At 54.6% G+C, this 17,968-nt stretch overlaps 2 protein-coding genes across 8 annotated transcripts in view; one reads left to right on the top strand and one right to left on the bottom strand.

Annotated features, from left to right (window-relative positions):
• Positions 1-17,946, top strand: part of CCDC13 (coiled-coil domain containing 13) — a 29,987-nt gene extending 12,041 nt beyond the window's left edge. The window contains exons 6-15 of the mRNA XM_007106777.3: positions 357-461; positions 2,607-2,768; positions 3,382-3,558; positions 5,510-5,716; positions 7,255-7,394; positions 7,879-7,962; positions 10,189-10,311; positions 14,531-14,685; positions 16,695-16,809; positions 17,364-17,946. Coding sequence (XP_007106839.2) covers positions 357-461; positions 2,607-2,768; positions 3,382-3,558; positions 5,510-5,716; positions 7,255-7,394; positions 7,879-7,962; positions 10,189-10,311; positions 14,531-14,685; positions 16,695-16,809; positions 17,364-17,523 — 1,428 coding nt within the window. The 3' untranslated portion in view covers positions 17,524-17,946. The remainder of the gene's footprint in view (positions 1-356; positions 462-2,606; positions 2,769-3,381; positions 3,559-5,509; positions 5,717-7,254; positions 7,395-7,878; positions 7,963-10,188; positions 10,312-14,530; positions 14,686-16,694; positions 16,810-17,363) is intronic.
• Positions 1-17,968, bottom strand: part of ACKR2 (atypical chemokine receptor 2) — a 112,120-nt gene that overhangs the window by 84,948 nt on the left and 9,204 nt on the right. For all 7 annotated transcript variants that reach the window (XR_008615835.1, XR_008615837.1, XR_008615836.1 and 4 more), the window contains exons 2-4: positions 10,649-12,666; positions 2,490-3,426; positions 1,097-2,104 (exon numbers count right to left, since the gene is read on the bottom strand). The gene's annotated coding sequence lies outside the window, so the exon portion shown is untranslated. The remainder of the gene's footprint in view (positions 1-1,096; positions 2,105-2,489; positions 3,427-10,648; positions 12,667-17,968) is intronic.

Here is a 17,968-nt window from a genome sequence, read left to right as displayed (position 1 = left end):
GTGACAGGTGAACAAACTTGGAGCAGGTCTTGGTCAACTCTGTGGTTCACTCATCCCAGAATGTGTCAAGGGAAAGGGGCCCCACCTGGGCATTGTCAGCAGTTCCTTGTCTGCTCTAAGCAACACCAAGAAGTGCTGGGGATGATGGGTTCACAGCTTTCCCAGGGAGGGCTGCTCTTGGAGTGTGGTCAATTGGCCTTTGAGGCGGGGAGCGGGGGAAGGGGGAAGGTTGTGCAGGTGGAGGCCGGGCCTTCGGGGAGCCCCACGCACCCAGCACTGTTTCTGCACGTGCAGCAGCTTTAGGGCTCTGGCAGAGCCCTCTCTCCCGGCCATACTGAAGGCCTCACCTTTTCCAGGTTTTAACCAGTGAGGTTGGGGAAGATGTGAACATCCAGCAGCTCCTGTCCTCACCTGGGACGTGGAGGGGTCGAGCTCAACAAATTCTCGTCTTGCAGAGCAAGGTGAGTGAGTCATCAGACTTCTCCTGGCCCTGAACGTAAGGCTTGAAATGCCCTAGAAAGACCCACGCTGACCCACATTAGAGACACAGACCCAAAAATGGCCTTTAGGTTCTGCAGAGCGCACTTGCAGGGCTGTTGTTTTACGTTCTCCCCAGCCAGCCTGATTTTCATTTGTTATTAAGTGAACAAGCATTTATATAACACTACATACCAGGCACTGGCGCTCAACAAATGCCAGAGCCTTTGATTTATTTTACTCCAGGCAGATTTTTTTTCCCTAGTTCATGTAAATTTGCGTGACTGTTGTACTTGTAGGCTTTTTCCAGTTTTGTCCAGATGCCTGTAGGCTTTTGAAGGTTTTAATTACCACCCCCCCCCCAAAAAAAACTTAGCCCGTCTCCCTCTTTATGCTCTAAATATTTCGCAGCATCTCTAGAGGCTAGGAACAGGGGCTCCGCAGCCAGACTGCTTGGCTTCAAATCTCAGCCCACCACCCACCAACTGTGTGGCCTTGGGCAAGTTGCTTGGCCTCTCTGTGCCTCAGTTTCCTCCTCTGTGTACTGTGGATAATGACAGTGCCTACCCCACAGTGTTGTTGGGAGGGCTGAATGAGTACAGATGTGTAAATTGCTTACCACAGTGCCTGGCATGGAGGAAACACCGTCCGAAGGTTAGCTGTACCAAGAAACCAAGGGTCACACAAATAGGTGCGTCGTTTCCACTATTTGCCAAGTGCATTGCCTTCATCCCCAGGTTCCCAGGTGGCTTTTACCCTCAGGGTCTCCTGTGGGATCCCTGAAGCCAACATGAAGGGGGAGAGGTCTCTGAAAAACTGTGGTTAACGACCAGTGTGTGGCCTTGTGGTTCAAGAGACCTGAGTTTGAGTCTGGCCTCAGTCACTGGTCTATAAGTTTGGTGTCTTTGGGCAAATCTCTTCATCTCTCTGTGTCGCAGTCTCCTCACCTGTAAAGTGGAAATAATAATGCCTTCCTTGTAGGGTTGTTGTGGGTTAAATGAAATATCGTTTGGGAAGTACCCAGCACAGTGCCTGGCCATAATAAACACTCAACACATTAGTTATTATTGTTAGTGTTGTTAAGCTGTGTAAACAAACGGTTAAAAGTAATAGTACTGTGTTCTTTAACGTTTAAATGGAATTACCACACAGTGCCACACGAGGGCACTGAAATGTGCTTTCAAAGCCATACTGAGGCCCTTTACCAGGGATCCTACTGAATTTTGTTCCAAATGATGGAACCCAACTTTGTTCCATCATTTATGTTGTGTTGATGTGGAAATCAGGGTTAGAAGGACCCTAGGAGTTATCCACTTTAAGCCCAGTGTGATAAAGCCGTCATCCTGTCGGATGACATCCAACTCCCCTGTGCTGAGGGCTTCACCCAGGCCATTTTGGGGTTTCTTGAAGTTGCCTAATCCTAAAAATCACCTGTAGCACTTGTTTAAAGTGCAGATCCCCGAGTTCTTCCCCTGGAGCTCTGACTTGTTGGTATGGAGTGGACCCCAAGATTTGTCATCCCAAGAAGCGTCTTGGGGATTCCCAGGCTCAGACAAGTTCAGGGTACTGAATTCTCATAACAGCATTATGCAGCGTGTACTCACAGGCCTCTTCACAGATGAGGGACCTGAGATTCAGAGAAGTTAAGTAATCTGTGCACAGTCACACAGCCAGCGAGGCTCTGAGCTGGTCTCCCGGCTTCCAAACCCTGCCCGCCCTCTGCAGCATCTCCTCCAAGTGGCCAGGAGCCCCTAGCCTCCCGAGGAGCCCGCCCAGGCTTGGGTGGCCTGTCTGTTAGCTCTTCCTGGTACTGAGACCCGCTCTCCTTTCCCTCCCAAGTTCCTGGGGCTACACATCTGCTTCTTGGCCTCAGAGATAGGGTGATTTTTCTCACTTACTTTGAAGTTTCTCTTTTCCAAGCTAAACCTCCCTAGTGTCTCCCCTTGTTTTGCTCAGGATGCCATCGCAGATCCCTCCCATCCCTCCCCAACCCCAGTCCCTCTCCTAGGGACCTCCACGTCCATCTGGAACCGTGTTGTCGTCTGTCTAGTGGGGTGTCCTGTCACATCACAGGGCGGCCCCTCTGAGGGTCGAGTCTGAATTCAGACCTGTTGTGGAACCACCCTCAGGTTCGAGAGCTTGAGAAACAGCTGGGACAGACTCGGAGCCGGTCGGTAGAAACAGCCAGTGATGAGCTGTCCGTCTATCCCGATCCAAGGAAGCTGTCGGCACAGGAGAAAAATCTGCTGAGGATCCACAACCTGGAGAGGGAAAAACAGGAAAGCTGGGAGGTAACGTGTGCCTGGAAGGAGGTCAGGGGCGCCTGGGGCCAGGAGACCACGACCACCCCTGTGAGGACTTGGAGGCTCTGGGGTTTGGGGTCACCTCTGTGCCAGTTCCTCACGTCCTATCCATCCACCTTGAGCTGCCCGACTGGTTCCTCACCCAGAGCCCATTTCATGAACGTCGGGCGGCCCCATTCTGGCTGTTTTGGAGATGCTGGACCTGAAACTAGCTCTTGGTGGAATGAGGCACTTCAGTTTGAACCCTAGGCTTGGCGCTGTCCACCGAAGCATGGCTTTTCTCTTTTTGCCTCTCAGGCAGGGATTGAGGGTCCTCGGGAGGACACACCCAGCGTTGGCCAGCGGGTTTCCTCTCGTGTCCGAGTCTGCCCCTGTGTTCTCGGGCTGTCATCCATCTGGGTCACGTCCATCGTGAGCTTGGGCTGCCTGACACCCCGGGAGGCCGAGGCTGGGAGTCAGGGCTCCGGCTCCACTGACTTGCTCTGTGACCTCAACAAGTCCCCTCCCAGCTCTGGTCTCACCAGCGAGTGAGAGCGAGGGCTCAGCCGTGGCCCGAGTCCCACTCAGCCCTGCAGCCCGTGACCGTGCCCTCTGGTTACAGAAACTTGCAGCGGAGCGGGATGCCCTCCAGAGAGAGCTCGAAGAGCTGAAAAAGAAGTTTGAGGGCGTGAGGTCCCGGAACAAGGTGCTATCGAGTGAAGTGAAGACCCTCAGGAGTCAGATGGGGACCCTCGTGGAGAAGGGCCGGCATGACGACGAGCTCATCGACGCCCTCATGGTACAGCCAGCTCTGGGACCCCTGCCCCACCCAGAGACCTGTGACCCAGCCCCAGTCCCCCCGGAGCCCTCCCTCGCCCCAAAATGCCACCTGCATAACCCGGGAGCTCATTGCCTCCACTGGGCCCAGCCCCAAAGCTTGGCTGCAAGTACGGGAGCAGCTCAGAGGCTGCCCGAGGGCCAGTACAGGTCGTGTTGTGTGAGGTTGATGCCGGGCACAAGCCACTGCACCTGTGGACCCCAAAGGAGAAAGAAGAGGATGAGGGGGCACCAGATGGGATTACACCCTGGGATATTTCTCACGGAGGAACGGAAGGGGCAACTGAGGGGGGCGCTGGTGCATATCCTTGTCTGTGTGACAGCATACAGCACCCCGGCTTCTGGGCACGTGGGGTGTGGTTTATAATGGTTAATCACCAAGATAACCCTTAGGGACACATAATCCCATTTCACAGATGGGGAAACCAAGGCTCTAATTGGCTAGATAAGTCATCCAAGGCCACACAACTGAATTCAAACCAGATTTATCTGATCGTAAAACCTCCTTTGATTAACAAAGCCGCACTGCTTTCCCGACCCTAGCCTGGCCTTTTCTCTCTGGGGCCTGAGCCACCCGAGGGTTTTGGTCTCTGAATTCCAAGCTGTGCCCACAGGCCCCTGGGGTGGTCATGACTGGCTTGACGGTGGTGCAAGGGGGGAACTGATGCTGGCTTAGGCATGCCTTGGTCCATAATAATTCACCAGGCAGGGTGGCGGGCAGGGCACAGAAGACCTGAAATCTGGGCCCCCTCTGTTCATTCCTCACTGTGTGATTCTAGGCTAGTTGCATCCCCTCTCTGAGCCTCAGGTCCCAGTTTTTATTTTATTTTATTTTATTTTTATAAATTTATTTATTTTATTTGTTTATTTTTGGCTGCGTTGGCTCTTCGTTGCTGTGCGCGGGCTTCTCATTGCAGTGGCTTTTCTTGTTGCGGAGCACGGGCTCTAGGAGCACGGGCTTCAGTAGTTGTGATGCACGGGCTTAGTTGCTCCACGGCATGTGGGATCTAGAGCGCAGGTTTTGGCTGCGTTGGCTCTTCGTTGCTGTGCGCGGGCTTCTCATTGCAGTGGCTTTTCTTGTTGCGGAGCACGGGCTCTAGGAGCACGGGCTCCAGTAGTTGTGATGCACGGGCTTAGTTGCTCCACGGCATGTGGGATCTTCCCGGACCAGGGCTTGAGCCTGTGTCCCTTGCATTGGCAGGCGGATTCTTAACCACTGCGCCAACCAGGGAAGCCTCAGCTCCCAGTTTTTAAATAAGGTGTGGGCTGGATGTCCATTGAGGTCCCTGGGGCCACTATTCTTTGTCACTGAAGGTGCATGGTGAGAGCTGCAAACAAGCCCTAACTTTGCCATTCACCAGCAGTGTGTCCTGGACTCTCTGGGCCTTCATTTCCTCCACAAAGAGGTGAAGACAACGCCCTCACCTGTTCCAGGTCACCAATATGGTCCTTCCCAGCCCCCAGGCAGGAAGCCTCCACCCCAGAGGTCTCCTTGGGAGCATCTCCAGGGATGGGGCCTCCATCAGGTGCTGAAGGATCCGTGGTGAGGGGTCCAGGTACTGCCTTCAAAGGTGGTCCTCCAGCACAGTGGGATAGGGCTTCTTTTTACCCACTGGCTGAGGGGCCACCATCTGAGCTGTTTTCTGTTGTCCCGAGAGCCCCTTGGATGTCCTTCTTAGCCCCGATCTCAGGGAGAAAGAAGTTGAGGACAGGAAAACCTGGTTGAACCCCCCCTGAGGACAGGCAAGGTTTTCCTCCTGCTTCTCAGGGAAACACTAGCGTCCCACCGTTAGGTTCCCGAGGGAGCAGGGAAGGGGTGGGAGCTGGGGGTGGGAGGAGGCGGTCTTCTCTCGTGTCCTTCTTTACCCAGGGCCGTGGCTGACCCTCGCCCACCCTCCCACTTGGCCCCGCAGGACCAGCTGAAGCAGCTACAGGAGAGTCTGGGCAGCCTGAGACTGCAGGAGGAGAAGACGCGAGTGTGCCAGCACCACTTGGACCAGCAGCTCAACAATGAGGCTCAGCAGAGCAGCAGCCTTGTGGCCCAGCTGCGGGCCACGGTGGCTGAGCGGGAGGCCAAGGTGCGGCAGCTGGAGGTGGAGATCGGGCAACTCAGTATGCAGGTGAGTATGGCGCTGGCTCAGCCCAGCATCCATTCCCAAGTCCTGGCAAGTCCATCCAGAGAAACCTCAGCCACCTCCACTTCTCCCCACCTGCCTTCACTTGGGCTGTGCCACGTCCTACCTGGTCCCACTTTGGCCCCCTGCTTCCATCTGGCTCCCTGGCCCATTGTGCACACACCTTTCCTCTCGAAGGGACACACCAGATTGTCTCCCTGCTCCACATAAAACCTGTCTGTGGTTCCCCATCACCCTCCGCCTCAACCAATCCTCAAGGGTTTGGACTCCTGCCAGCTCACCCTCTCCCTCCCCAGCTGTGGCCTGCATCCTCATGGTCCAAGATGGTGGCCACAGTGCCAGCCTTTACATCCACATTCCAGGCAGTGGGATGGCAGAAGGGAAGCCACGCTCCCTCATCCAGTTTGCAGGGCGCCATGTGACTAGCTCCTGCTGCCCCCACCCCGCTCCTGCCTCTTCTCTTCACTCCCCACTTTCCACAACTCTGGCCATGTGGATGCCATTTAGCTCCTCCATGGCCTTGCTTTCTCCCCACTCTGGGCCTGTGCACATGCCTGCAGCACACACCTTCCCTTTCCTCCCCCTCAGCCTTTAGATCTTATTAGTCAAGAGCCCCTCCAGGAAGTTCCAGGGCTCCCATTCTGGGTTACGTGCCCCTCCAGGGCACTCTCCTAACTCCCTGTACATTCCCAAGCCAAACTTTGGTCATGCTGTGTGATCAGTTTCCTCTTTTCTCCCCCAACCTCTCCTTGAGGGGGAAAAGACCATGGTGCCTGGCCCAAGACTGAGCACACTGTAGTTGCTCAGTCAACGCTCGTCTAAGGAGTGAGCTCCTGAAGATATTTTGCCTTGGCAGAGGCCTGGAAGGAATAGCATCTTCAACTCACCGCTGTCCTGGCTCCCGGCACACAAAAGAAGACTGATTCTCACCTCAGAGGCCACCGGACAGCTGGGGCCAAGCACTACCCACCAGACAAGCTGGCACACACTGCGAGTTTTCTCAGGATGGGCAGGGCTTGGGGGACATGCCAGGTTGTTTGGGGCTCACGCCAACTGGCCCACTGTTGATGGCAGCCTGACCTCCTGCTGGGGGTCCTCCAGTACTCCTCCTTCAGCTGGCCCCACCAGCCATCCGGAAGAGGGAGGGATGGGGGAAGGTCTGAGTGTCTCCAGCTGACAAAGGCCAGTGGCCTCAAGTCACACCTGGCATTCATCCGTGTGGGTGGGGCTACCTAGAGAGGTGGGCCTGTCCCCATAATACCCCCTGGGACCTGAATGTGGAACAGCTTCCTGGCCCGGTCACCCTCCTTTGGCCATGAAGCTCCCTTTCTGAAGAGAGGCATTATTAGCTGTCATTGTAATGCAAGGAGCGCCTTCACCAAACAGGCCTCGCTTTGCACTCCTGAAAAGAAGCCTCTTTCATATCCCCTGAAAGCCCCAAAATCAAGCCAAGGCCCCCTCCTGCCTTCTCCAGGCCTCTGAGCCAGAGCCCTGAGAATGGAACCCACATCTGTTCCCTGCAGTATCTTCGGAATAAAGGAGTAGGCGAGGGGTCCAGTGGGGCCGAGGTCAACCCGGCCTCCGCCAAGTTCCCCGAGGACCCGGGCCTGACCAAGTCCCCGGCCTCAGCAGGCGATCACGCTGGCAGGCTTGGATCTTCTCGGTAAGAAAAAGTGGGATGGAGGGGTTGGAAAGTGAATATTAATTATTCAGAAGAAAGGATGGGAAGCCACGGGTGCAATTTTACGATGTCTGTGGTGTTGTCCTTCCAAAGTGTGTGTGGGAGGGCTTCCGTCAGCCCTGCATCTGCGTGAAGGAGCCAGTTAGGTCCAGATATTATTACTTCAAGGGCGTTTGGTTGCAGCTCCCTGTAAAATGCTCTCCCAGCTGGCCTCGAATCTCACCTGCTTCTAGGATTCTCAAACACACCTGTGTTGGATTGTTCGAGGCTCTGATGTCCCCTGCTCCTGTCTTGTTTTGAGCAAGCAAGAGTTCTGGAAAGGAGGGCAGCAAATCCACAGGGCTGCTGCAAGGCCTGGTGCTGGCCCCCTCCTCTGGCTCCCCAGTTCCCTGCTGGCCCCTGCTCCCCTCCCATCTGGGCCCAGCCTGCCTGCCTGTGGTGATGTGCCCGTTCCGCCTTCGCACAGCTCCGTGACCAGCCTGGGCCACACACTGGTGGAATCTGCTCTCACATGGCCTTCCCTGCATAGTCCTCACGGGCCCTCACCCAGGTAGGAACCCAGGCCCTCCCCCCGGGGCCTCACAGGCCTTCCCATCCTTCACTGCTCAGTCAGTATTGCCATCCCATTACAAGGATGGGAAACCGAGGCCAGGCCAAGTCCAGGGACTCTTCCAAGGTTCCATAAGGACATGGAGGGTCAGGGAGGTCCAGTGCCTTATCCAACGTGATAGGGCAAGCGGCTTCAGAACTAGAGTCTTGGTCTAGTGTTCCTTCCTGCTACCACAGAGTTAACACGAGGAATCTTCCAGGGCCTGGAGCCCAGCACCTTCCCTTGCCCTCCTCTTGCGCATTGAGAGTCCATCTCTAGGGGGAGAATTTCACGTCCTATGGGTTCCCACTTTAAGCCACTGATATGCCCTCAGCTCTCTGGCCCCCTCTTTGTGGATAGAATCAAGCCTTAGGGCTTAAATGGGCCCTTGTTCTTCCTGCCAGCTCACAGACAAAGGGTGGCTTTGTCCTGCCTCGGATCCCTGTCCCGAGCCCTAGCCACTGTCCACTGGAGCCATGCTCCTGCTGTCAGCCGCTGCTCCTTGGGCAGGTCAGTTAAGGTGCCGGTCGAGCCTCTGAGGGGCCCTCGTCTCACGTTTGACTTGCTGTGTGGCTCCGGCAAATCGGTCCTCCTTGGGCTGCTATTCCCCAAGAAGTGCTTGGGATACTTCTGGCCTGACATTTGGTCGCACAGGTACCCGTGGGCCAAGGCCACCCCTGCAGATGCCCCATCCAGCAGCCTGGGGTCACAAGGGCACTGGGAGAGAGGGGCCCAACTCTGAGCCTCAAGGGCCCATCCACACTCTTCTCACACCACAAGGAAAACAGACAGGCTCTGTCACTCTGAGGTGGTGGTCACAGTAGTAGAGGCAAGAAGATGGACAAGATGCCCCCAAGGTCCCTTCCAGGCTTATGTGGCCATGACCTTTGCACTCCACAGGGATACAGGAGCCGATGTGCCCTGGGCTGCCCAGACTGCTGGTTCTTAAGCTTGTTTCTTCCACCACACACAAATATTTACTGAACTCCACCATGTGCGGGCCCTGCCCTCATGGAGCTTACAGTGCTCTCCCGTCAGTGACAGGACAGACGTTCACGGGGTGGGAGTGACCCCAGAGAGTGTGTCTGTCAGGGCTGGCGTGGCGGCTCTGATGGGGGTGCCTGGGAGGCAGGCGGGGCAAGGAGATCAGCTCCTCCCCCAGCACGTGAGATCACAGGGGTGACTGGCGTAGGGTTCCCCACTGTGCTGTGCACACGAATCAGCTGAGGATCTGCCAGGTTAGATGCGGGTTCTGATTCCGCAGGTCAGATCCTGAAGGAAATCGGATCCTGCAGGAAATCGGATCCTGCAGTTCCAACAAGCTCCCAGGTGATGCCACAGTCGCTGGTTCAAAGACCACACTGAGCGGCAGGGCCTTAGAGTATATTTAGGAGCCAGAAAATGGAGGAGCCTGTAGTCCTCAGAGCCCATCTCAGCCAACCCCTGTTTAGAGGGAGGACTGCGGCCCCACCCTCCCCGTGTCCTGTGATTCTGGAAGAGCAGGTCAGCATCACCAGGGTCTCCCTGGGAAGGGTGAGGGCAGAGCGGAAAGCAGCTTGGCACTCGCACATGGGCTCTGGGGGCTTGGGGTGGGGGGCAGAGCTCACCTTGGGTCCCAACCCCAGCCAGCAGGTAAGGCCCAGTGGTGAGGAGGGAACCAGTGATGGGCTGGATCAGGGCTGGAGAAAACTGACCAAATTACAAAGCAAGTGTCCAGGGTCCAGGAAAGTGAACTGGGCTTGGGGCCATGCCAGGAGATACAGGAGGGCCAGGACAGGCTGACGGGGAGACAGAGGCCGGGCCTACCTGACACTGAGAAAGGCAGTCAGGTCCCGGGCCACACAGGTTCCCGGGGCACCCCCGGGTCCCCAAGAGCCAACTTCCATAGCCACCAGACTAATTCCAGGCCCCTACAGGGATGGGATGGACAAAGGTGCCGATGAAACTGTAGCCCTGCTGGGGTCTGGTTTTGGAGCCAGCTAAGTGAGGTCTAGAGACTTCAGCAGGGCCAGGAATAGTAAATTGAGAAGAAACCAGCAGAAGAGGCCAGGAGGGACTGGGTTGGCTTCTTCTCTCTGGCTCCCTCTGAGGACCCCCGAATGTCCTTCCAGTCCCTCCCACCACCACAGGGATAAGCATCTCTTCAGGTAACCCTTAAATGACCTCTGCCCGCACCTTGGTCCCCAGGTTCTCGGACTCCCCAGAACAAAAAGCCTGGCAGACACAGGTGACAGAGTTCAAAGCCCTGTGGCAGGCCGCTGAGGTGGAGCGTGACCGGCTCACCGAGTTTGTCACCGTTCTGCAGAAACGGTAACACCTGGCGCCAGGGATGCACTCTCACGGGCCTAGGTGGGCTGAGGGTGGGCAGCCTGGCCCAAGGGCATCCCTCTTGGACAGAGGCCAGGCCGCGTCCATGCCTGGGTCCACCTCACTGGTGAGTCTGGCTCCCACAGCGTTGGCCCCGGGCATTCCCAGCCACATCTCACGTGACCCTCAGGTGCCCCTCAGTCTCGGTGACCCGTTGTCACACTTGTGGTTTGCCCTGTCCTACGTGCCCCCAGTAGGACAGTGGCATGCAGGTGGCTGTGAGGTGGGCATCTCAAGGGAGGGACTCTCTGCAGTAGGTAAATCAGTCAGATCAACTCACCAGTAATGAAGATCTAGGATGAGCATGGCACTGTACTCAGTGTCCCTGGTGGCTTTGGTGGGAAGAAGTCCCGGGCTAGACTGAGGTCTGGAATTACAAAGAGGAAGAGAGCCACTGAGAGATGGGGAGCTGAGACTTCCCTGGTTGGGGGAGGAAAGTATGTGGCCCAAGGCAGTGGACCAGGGGGTTTGGTTTCCTCCAAGGGGTTGTTGACAGATTTCTATTCAGATAAATCAGTGTTCCTCGCTCAAGTGACCCTTTTGGCAAGAACTGTAGGTGCCCAGGCCAACACATGGCCCAACCATGTGACCTCCGCACTGAAAAATATAAAGGACACCACTGAGTGTCTGCCTGAACAGGCCGTGTCACATGTCAGTCAGGGCTCTTTGGTGACAGACAATAGAAACCAATTCTGGCTAAATTAAGGGAAAGGAGAGTGTGGGAAGGTGCTGGCCGACTCCAAAGTACTGCCCTCCTTTGCAGTGCAGAAGAGGAGCCCAAGAAGATCCAGGGACCTTGGTAGCAGGAACCCTTGAGTGGTCTCTCCTGGGCCACTGGAACGATGTAGGCCCAGTGGCTTTCAGTTCTGTGCCAGTGAGTTCTAGGAGAGAAGGTCTAGCTGGCCTGGGTGGCTCACACGTCCAACCCTGGACACAGGCCAGGCACCCTGACTGGAAGGACCTCCAGGTGCTGACATAATGGAGGAGGGGTGGGAATTCCCTGGCTGTCCAGTGGTTAAGGCTCCGCACTTCCACTGCAGGGGGTGTGGGTTCGATCCCTGGTCGGGGAACTAAGATCCTGCATGCCGTGCAGCGAGGTCAAAAAAAAAAAAAAAAAAAAATGAAATGGAGGAGGGGCAGCTTGCCAAAGGGAAAGATGGAGTACAGTCACCAAAGGAGCTGGGGTGCTGGGATGGCCACTCCCTAAGCAGTGAGGAGTGATCAGCTTTGTTTTCTTTTCAGTAGAAAAGAGAGGGTATGAATTTCAGACATGCTCAAGCAAATGAGAAAAAGTAACATTAATTCTTTTTCTGTCATTGAAATATAATGGAGGGCTTCCCTCCATTATATTATATGGTGCAGTGGTTAAGAATCTGCCTGCTAATCGGGGGACCTGGGTCCGAGCCCTGGTCTGGGAAGATCCCACATGCCGCGGAGCAACTAAGCCTGTGCACAACTACTGAGCCCCCATACCACAACTACTGAAGCCCGTGCGCCTAGAGCCCATGCGCCTAGAGCCCATGCTCCGCAACAAGAGAAGCCACCGCAATGAGAAGCCCATGCACCGCAACGAAGAGTGGTCCCCGCTCGCCGCAGCTAGAGAAAGCCCGTGTGCAGCAGCGAAGACCCAACGCAGCTAAAAGTTAAAAATAAATAAATAAATTTATTTAAAAATAAATAAATAAATAAAATTTTAAAAATATATATATAATGGATAGTACAAGCCTCTAGCCTATCCAATGGAAGAAACATACCCAATTATGACTTTCTCTCCCAATTCCTTTTTTTTAAAATGTATTTATTTTATTTCTTTATTTATTTTGGCTGCGCTGGGTCTTCATTGCGGTGCGGGGGCTTCTCCAGTTGCGGTGCGGGGGCTTCTCCAGTTGCGGTGCAGGCTTAGTTGCGGTATGTAGGATCTTAGTTCCCTGACTAGGTATCGAACCCCGGCCCCCTGCATTGGGAGCACAGAGTCTTAACCACTGGATCACCAGGGAAGTCCGTCCTTTGAGTTACACCTGAGTTTGGGGGCGGTGGATTTGTACATCAAGCTGACTTGGTTATCTACTGCTGCACCATCCCAAGCCCAGTGGCCTCAGATACGATGGTTTTATTCTTTCTTACCATTCTGTGCGTGGCCTAGGTAACTCTGCTTCACATCATGCCACCTGGATCACTCACATGCCCCGTTCAGCCAGCTCAGCAGGGGCACCTCCATTCTCCTGTATGTGGCCTCTCTCTCCATGTGGTGCCTCATCTTCCAGGGCCTCTGGGATGAGGGTGGGGCAAGCAAGGCACCTAGGGCACAAAATTAAAGAGACACTCACTCTCAGAGTCATGCGTGTGTGATTCTCTCTCAGCTGATACCCTAGAGCTTCGGGGGAACTGAATTTTATTTAATTTCCATTAGTTTTTATTTGAACAGCTACATGTGGACATGAGGCTGCAGCCACCGTGTTGAGCAGCATTACTCCATCATATTCTACCATATTTCATGGTGTGAATATGTTACCATTCATTTGGTCTTTCCCCTGTTGATGGACCTTTAGGTTATTTTAGTCTTTTGCTTTTGCAAATAAGTTTCAAGGAACACGCTTGAACAGGTTGTGTTAGTAGCTGTATACTATGCTGGCATACAGTTTTGTGTTGGTAGTTGTATTCTTTTCAAAATTGTTACCATTCTGTTCCTTCTTGACTCTTCACCAAGATGGGAAGAACACTTCCTCCAACACTGCACGTACATATCCAGGCTTCCACTCTGATTTGCATGTGTGTATGTACGTATGTAATCCTTTGCTCGGGTGAGATCTCTTGGGACAGTCCTGGCCTCCTAGCTGAGCCTTCAGTATCACAGAGGTCTGAAATGCCATACCTAACCACAAGAAGGACCTTAGCCCCAGCCTCAGTGAAATTAATCAGATCCTTTAGTGAAATAACCAAATAACAAGTTCTTCAAGGCCCATGAATTCATGACAGGCATATAGAGAATAATAATAATAATAATAACAAACAGAAAGTAATCACTAAATTCAGGAAAAGCAAGCAAATAAGAAAGAAAATGTAATCATGAGTATACTGCCTGTCTGAATAATCATCCTAATGTAACCCCTTGTGGTAGACAGGATTTTGTCCTCAGTGCCCTTCACCCCACTCTTGTGCCTGTGAATACTTTATGTTATATGGTAAAAGAGACTCTGCAGATGTAATGATCGTTATGGACCCCGAAATAGGAAGATTATCCTGGATTACCAGGTGGGCCCAATCTAATCACTTGAGCCCTTAAAAGCAGAGAAATTTCTCCAGCCCGGGCCAGAGAGATGCTTCAGAAGAAGTTAGAGTCAAAGCATGAAAAGGGTATCTGGCTGGCTTTGAAGATGCAGGGGGCCAAGTAGCCTCTAAAAGATGAAAGTCACCCAGCTAACAACCAGCAGGAAACAGGGATTTCAGTCCTTCAGCTGGAACTGAATCCTTCCAACAACTTGGACGAGCCTGGAAGCAGATTCTCCCCCTAGAAACTCCAGGTAAGAGCCCAGGTCAGCCAACACCTTGATTTTGGCTTGTGAAACCTGGAGCAGAGAAACCAAGAGAACCTGCTGAACTTCTGACTTACGGAACCATGGAGCGATAAATCTGTGTTGTTTTAAGCTAAGGTTGTGGTAATTTGTTGCAGCAGCAATAGAAAACTAATACACCACCTAACATTAATTGAGCCAAAAAATGGTAATATGACTACATTGGGAGGTGGAGAGGCGATTCTGTTTGGCAAGGAGAGAGTACTAAAATAAAACTAAGTTCTCATGTTGCCTGACAGGAAGTCAAAAGATTATATTTAAGACTTAAAAAAATAGCAGCATAAGCATCTGTAGAAATATGGCAGTAGTGGAAGAAACAGCTCAAAGCGGTAGAAGTGGTTGCTTCTGGAGAGCAGAAATTGGGAGTGAGGAGGGGTGGGGAGAGGCTGTGTGTTTTTTCGTTTTTGGTTTTCTTCATTTTAAGCCTTGGAGAGAATGATATGGTTTTAAATGCACATTCCTATATTACTGCAATAAAAATCAGGAAGAACGAGTCCCATGCCCACTGGTGTAAGGTGCGCCCACCTCTCTGAGAGCCTGAGCAGGCGGGGTGCCAGGGATTATGGCAGCCCCTGCTCTCTCATCACCAGGGTGGAGGAGAGTAACAGCAAGCTTCTGGAGTCAGAGAGGAAGCTGCAGGAGGAGCGGTACCGCACCGTGGTGCTGGAGCAGCACCTGGGGAAGATGCGACTGGAGCCTGGGAGGACATCAGCTTCTCAGCGAGCAGCCCCCAGGAGCCAAACAGGTAGGGCTGAGGTGGGGCCGGCCCGGGGTCACATTGGGCCCACGGTGCTCTGGGGCTCCTGGTTCTGACTCGGGGGCCAGCGGGGAGAGGACACACAGCAGCAGGGGCAGGCAAAGCTCCACCCTGACGGAGGGGCTGACCGGTGCTGCTGACTGGCTCCTCCCTCTTTCCTGAGCTCCTTACCTTTCAAGGGCGGGCCCCTACGGTTGCTTGTGTCACTTATGCTTTCATGCCATTGGCCAGATCCTAATCCCACGACCACACCAGTTCCAGAGGACGGTTTAGTTGTCCTAAATCAAAAGGTTAGTTCTACCGCTCTAACGCAGTGGTTCTTAAGGTACCGTCTCCAGACCAGAAGCGGCAGCATCTTGTGGGGCTGGGGAAGTGAGGGTGTGGGATGCCAGAACCAGAAGCCATTTCTGGGCAGGAAGAACCTTCAGTGTGAAGAGGATGAGCCTGCCTCTCTCCAACATCCCCATCCCAACCCCTCCAGGCTCGGGAGAAGAGGTGTTGCCCCCCACTTCCCTGCCTCTCAACACCCCAGTACTCGCCCGCCCCAAGCCAAGGACACTCAGATTTTTTCCCAGCGCAGAGATCAGAACGTTTCAGGACATTCCAGAAGTAGGACACAGAGGGGGAGTGGTGCCATTCTCCCACCAGCAGGGCCAGGGCTCCAGGGGCCTTCCGGGAGCTGCTGAGAGTCCAGGCTGGGGAAGGTTCTGGGGGCTTAGCCCTGCTGGGCTTGCAGAAACAGGTCCCTTAGGAATGTAGTGTCTCCAGGCCACGGACTCACCTCCTGCCAAGTGGCCGGGCTCCCAACTAGGGACGGCTAAGCCACAGCAGGAAAAAACACTTTGGTCCTGCCTAGACAGGGAAGGGCAACTGCCTGGGGAGAAAGTGACCATGTGGCTGCTGTCCATGCTGGCCTGTGACATGGGAAGAGCACCGCCCCTCTTGGGGGCATAGCACACCCCTCCACCTGTACAATAGGGAGCCTGATTGTGCAATGTGGTCCCCCGTGGCAGTTCTATGCCAGTGGGGAAGAGAACAATAAACCAGTAAAAGATGGTAGGTCAGATGGAGGCGGGTGCTGTGGCTCACAGCTGAGTAAGGGGACAGGAGGTACGGAGAGCAGCTGTCTTCTACGGGGCGGCCACCCTAACTGATGAGCTGATGTCTGAGCAGAGATGGAAGGGGGTGAGGATGTGGCATAGATACCAGAGGGAAGAAGTAGTGCAAGGGCCCTGAGGTGGGTGCACGGCTGGAGGCTTGGAGGTAGTGAGACTGGATCATGGGGAGGGGAATATGTGGTGAGGTAGGGAAGTCATGAGGTGCTGAGGAGGTGGTCCCATCACACAGGCCTTGAGGGCCAAGTGTGTATTCACTGTGGCCTCACAGAGCTCTAGAGGCAAGAACAATTATCTTCACGTTACAGGTGAGGAAACCAGCTCAGAGAGGTTGATGGTTTACCTGGGGCCACACAGCAGGAAGTAAAAGCCAGGTCTGCTGGTGCCAAGTGATTTCCCCTGTGCCATGCCACCACTGAGGGCCTGTTCAGCACAGAGGTTTTCTGATGCTGTGACAGTGCTCGAGTTCCCCACCAGGTGGGCTTTGATTTCTTTTTCTGAGCACTCTTTGTCCCCTGGCCCCAGCCACCGTGGATCCCCTGTGCGTATGGATGGAGACTGGAGGTGGGGAACCCAGTGGTAAGAGGGCATCAGATGCAGTGACAGCCTAGACTCAGACTCAACCTGCAGGCCAGACCTCAGGCCCAGCTGCCTTCCAGAAACTTATAAAGTGCAAATATGGAGAGAGTAGTGAGAGGAACCACCTCGGTACAAAGCGGGCAGTCAGGGCCTGGAGGAAGGCAACCCTTGTCCTGCACCTTGAAGGAGGTCTAATGTTTCAGCAAGTGGAGAAGCAGGAAGTGGACAGTTGGGGGTGGGAGAAGGAAGTGTTAACACAGGGCCATGGCCTCACCACAGAAAGTGGCTGCTGCTGCCCCACAGGTGTGCCCACCTCTAACACCAGGCACAACCCAAAGGAGAGTGAGAGGAAGGACCCATCTTCTGCCCAGATCTCCAATGTGCCCGTGGAATCCCAGATGGAGGAGCTGACCACCAGGTGCTCCCTGCCCCGTCTTCCCGAAAGGGTGGTGTTGTCTGGGTGGAGGTGTTTTGATAAGCGGAGGGATCACGTCCCTCCCCCTTTGACTTCTATTTGCCCAGAAGGCTGGTCCTGTTGGGTCCTGGGTTCTAGGCCTGCAATTCAGTAACTGGCCATCAGAGGGCAAAGAAACCCAGCCATAACCCTAAAGAGCCCATGGTCCCAAGAGTTTTATCAAGTGTGGGTTACTGAACCCACTTTTCTCATTCAATTAAACCTTTTAAGGTCAAGTGCAGTGGTGGGAAAGGGGGAACCTCTATAAATTAGTACTCATGCCTGAGGCAGCCAACATTGGGGGGAACGACTGGGTACCAGGTCCAGTAGCTGTGGCTGGGCCCAGACAGGAATCCCACATGGTATTCCCCCAAGGGTCCCTGAGAGGAGTTCAGAGAGAACCCTGAGTCTGAAGAGCAGCCGAGCTGGCAGCCATTCCCAGAGCCCTCTACACGCATGCACACACACTCACGTGTGCCAGCTCAGCCGCGCTGAGCCCTCTTCTCTGTGTGGTCTAGGCTGGCCATCCAGGTGGAGGAGAACGAAATGCTGAAGGCTGCCCTAGGCAGTGCCCTCCAGGGAAAGGAGGAGGACTTCCGAATGTACCATGAGACCCTGGGCCAGGTGAAAGGGGTCTTCCTGCAGGCCCTGCGGCAGCAGAAGGCGGACAAGCACTAGGAAGGCGGCCCAGTGTCAGCCTGGCTGGACGGGGCAGCCTTAGGCCCTGAGAGGACGAGGCTCTATCTGAGGACTCCATGTGCTCCTGGAAGCCAACCTGGGGCAGCCAGCTGGGCCCCTTCTCCTAGAAGAGGCTCTCCAAGGGCAACAAGAGCCAACATCCCATGGCAGGAGAAGCCCTGGGCACGCTTAGCGATGGCAGGGGAGGAGGCCGGCAGCCTGTCGGCACCAGCAAGAGCTCGGGGATGAGAAGCCGGCTGGGAACGGACAGATGCAGTCCCTTGGGCAGGTGCTCACTGCCCTTGTCCTAGAGCCTAGCGGGGACCCTGCATGCCCACAGGGCTCCACATGTGCAGGAGAGCCCAGAGGGCTCCAGGCTGGGAGCATCCCCCAGGCCGCCCAGCCCCGCCCCACCTCCCTCAGCAGAGCATCCTCACACCCCACT

The sequence above is a fragment of the Physeter macrocephalus genome, chromosome 18 (assembly GCF_002837175.3).
Source record: "Physeter macrocephalus isolate SW-GA chromosome 18, ASM283717v5, whole genome shotgun sequence".
In the NCBI taxonomy this organism is placed as follows: Eukaryota; Metazoa; Chordata; class Mammalia; order Artiodactyla; family Physeteridae; genus Physeter; species Physeter macrocephalus.
This window is presented reverse-complemented; position numbering and strand designations above follow the sequence as displayed.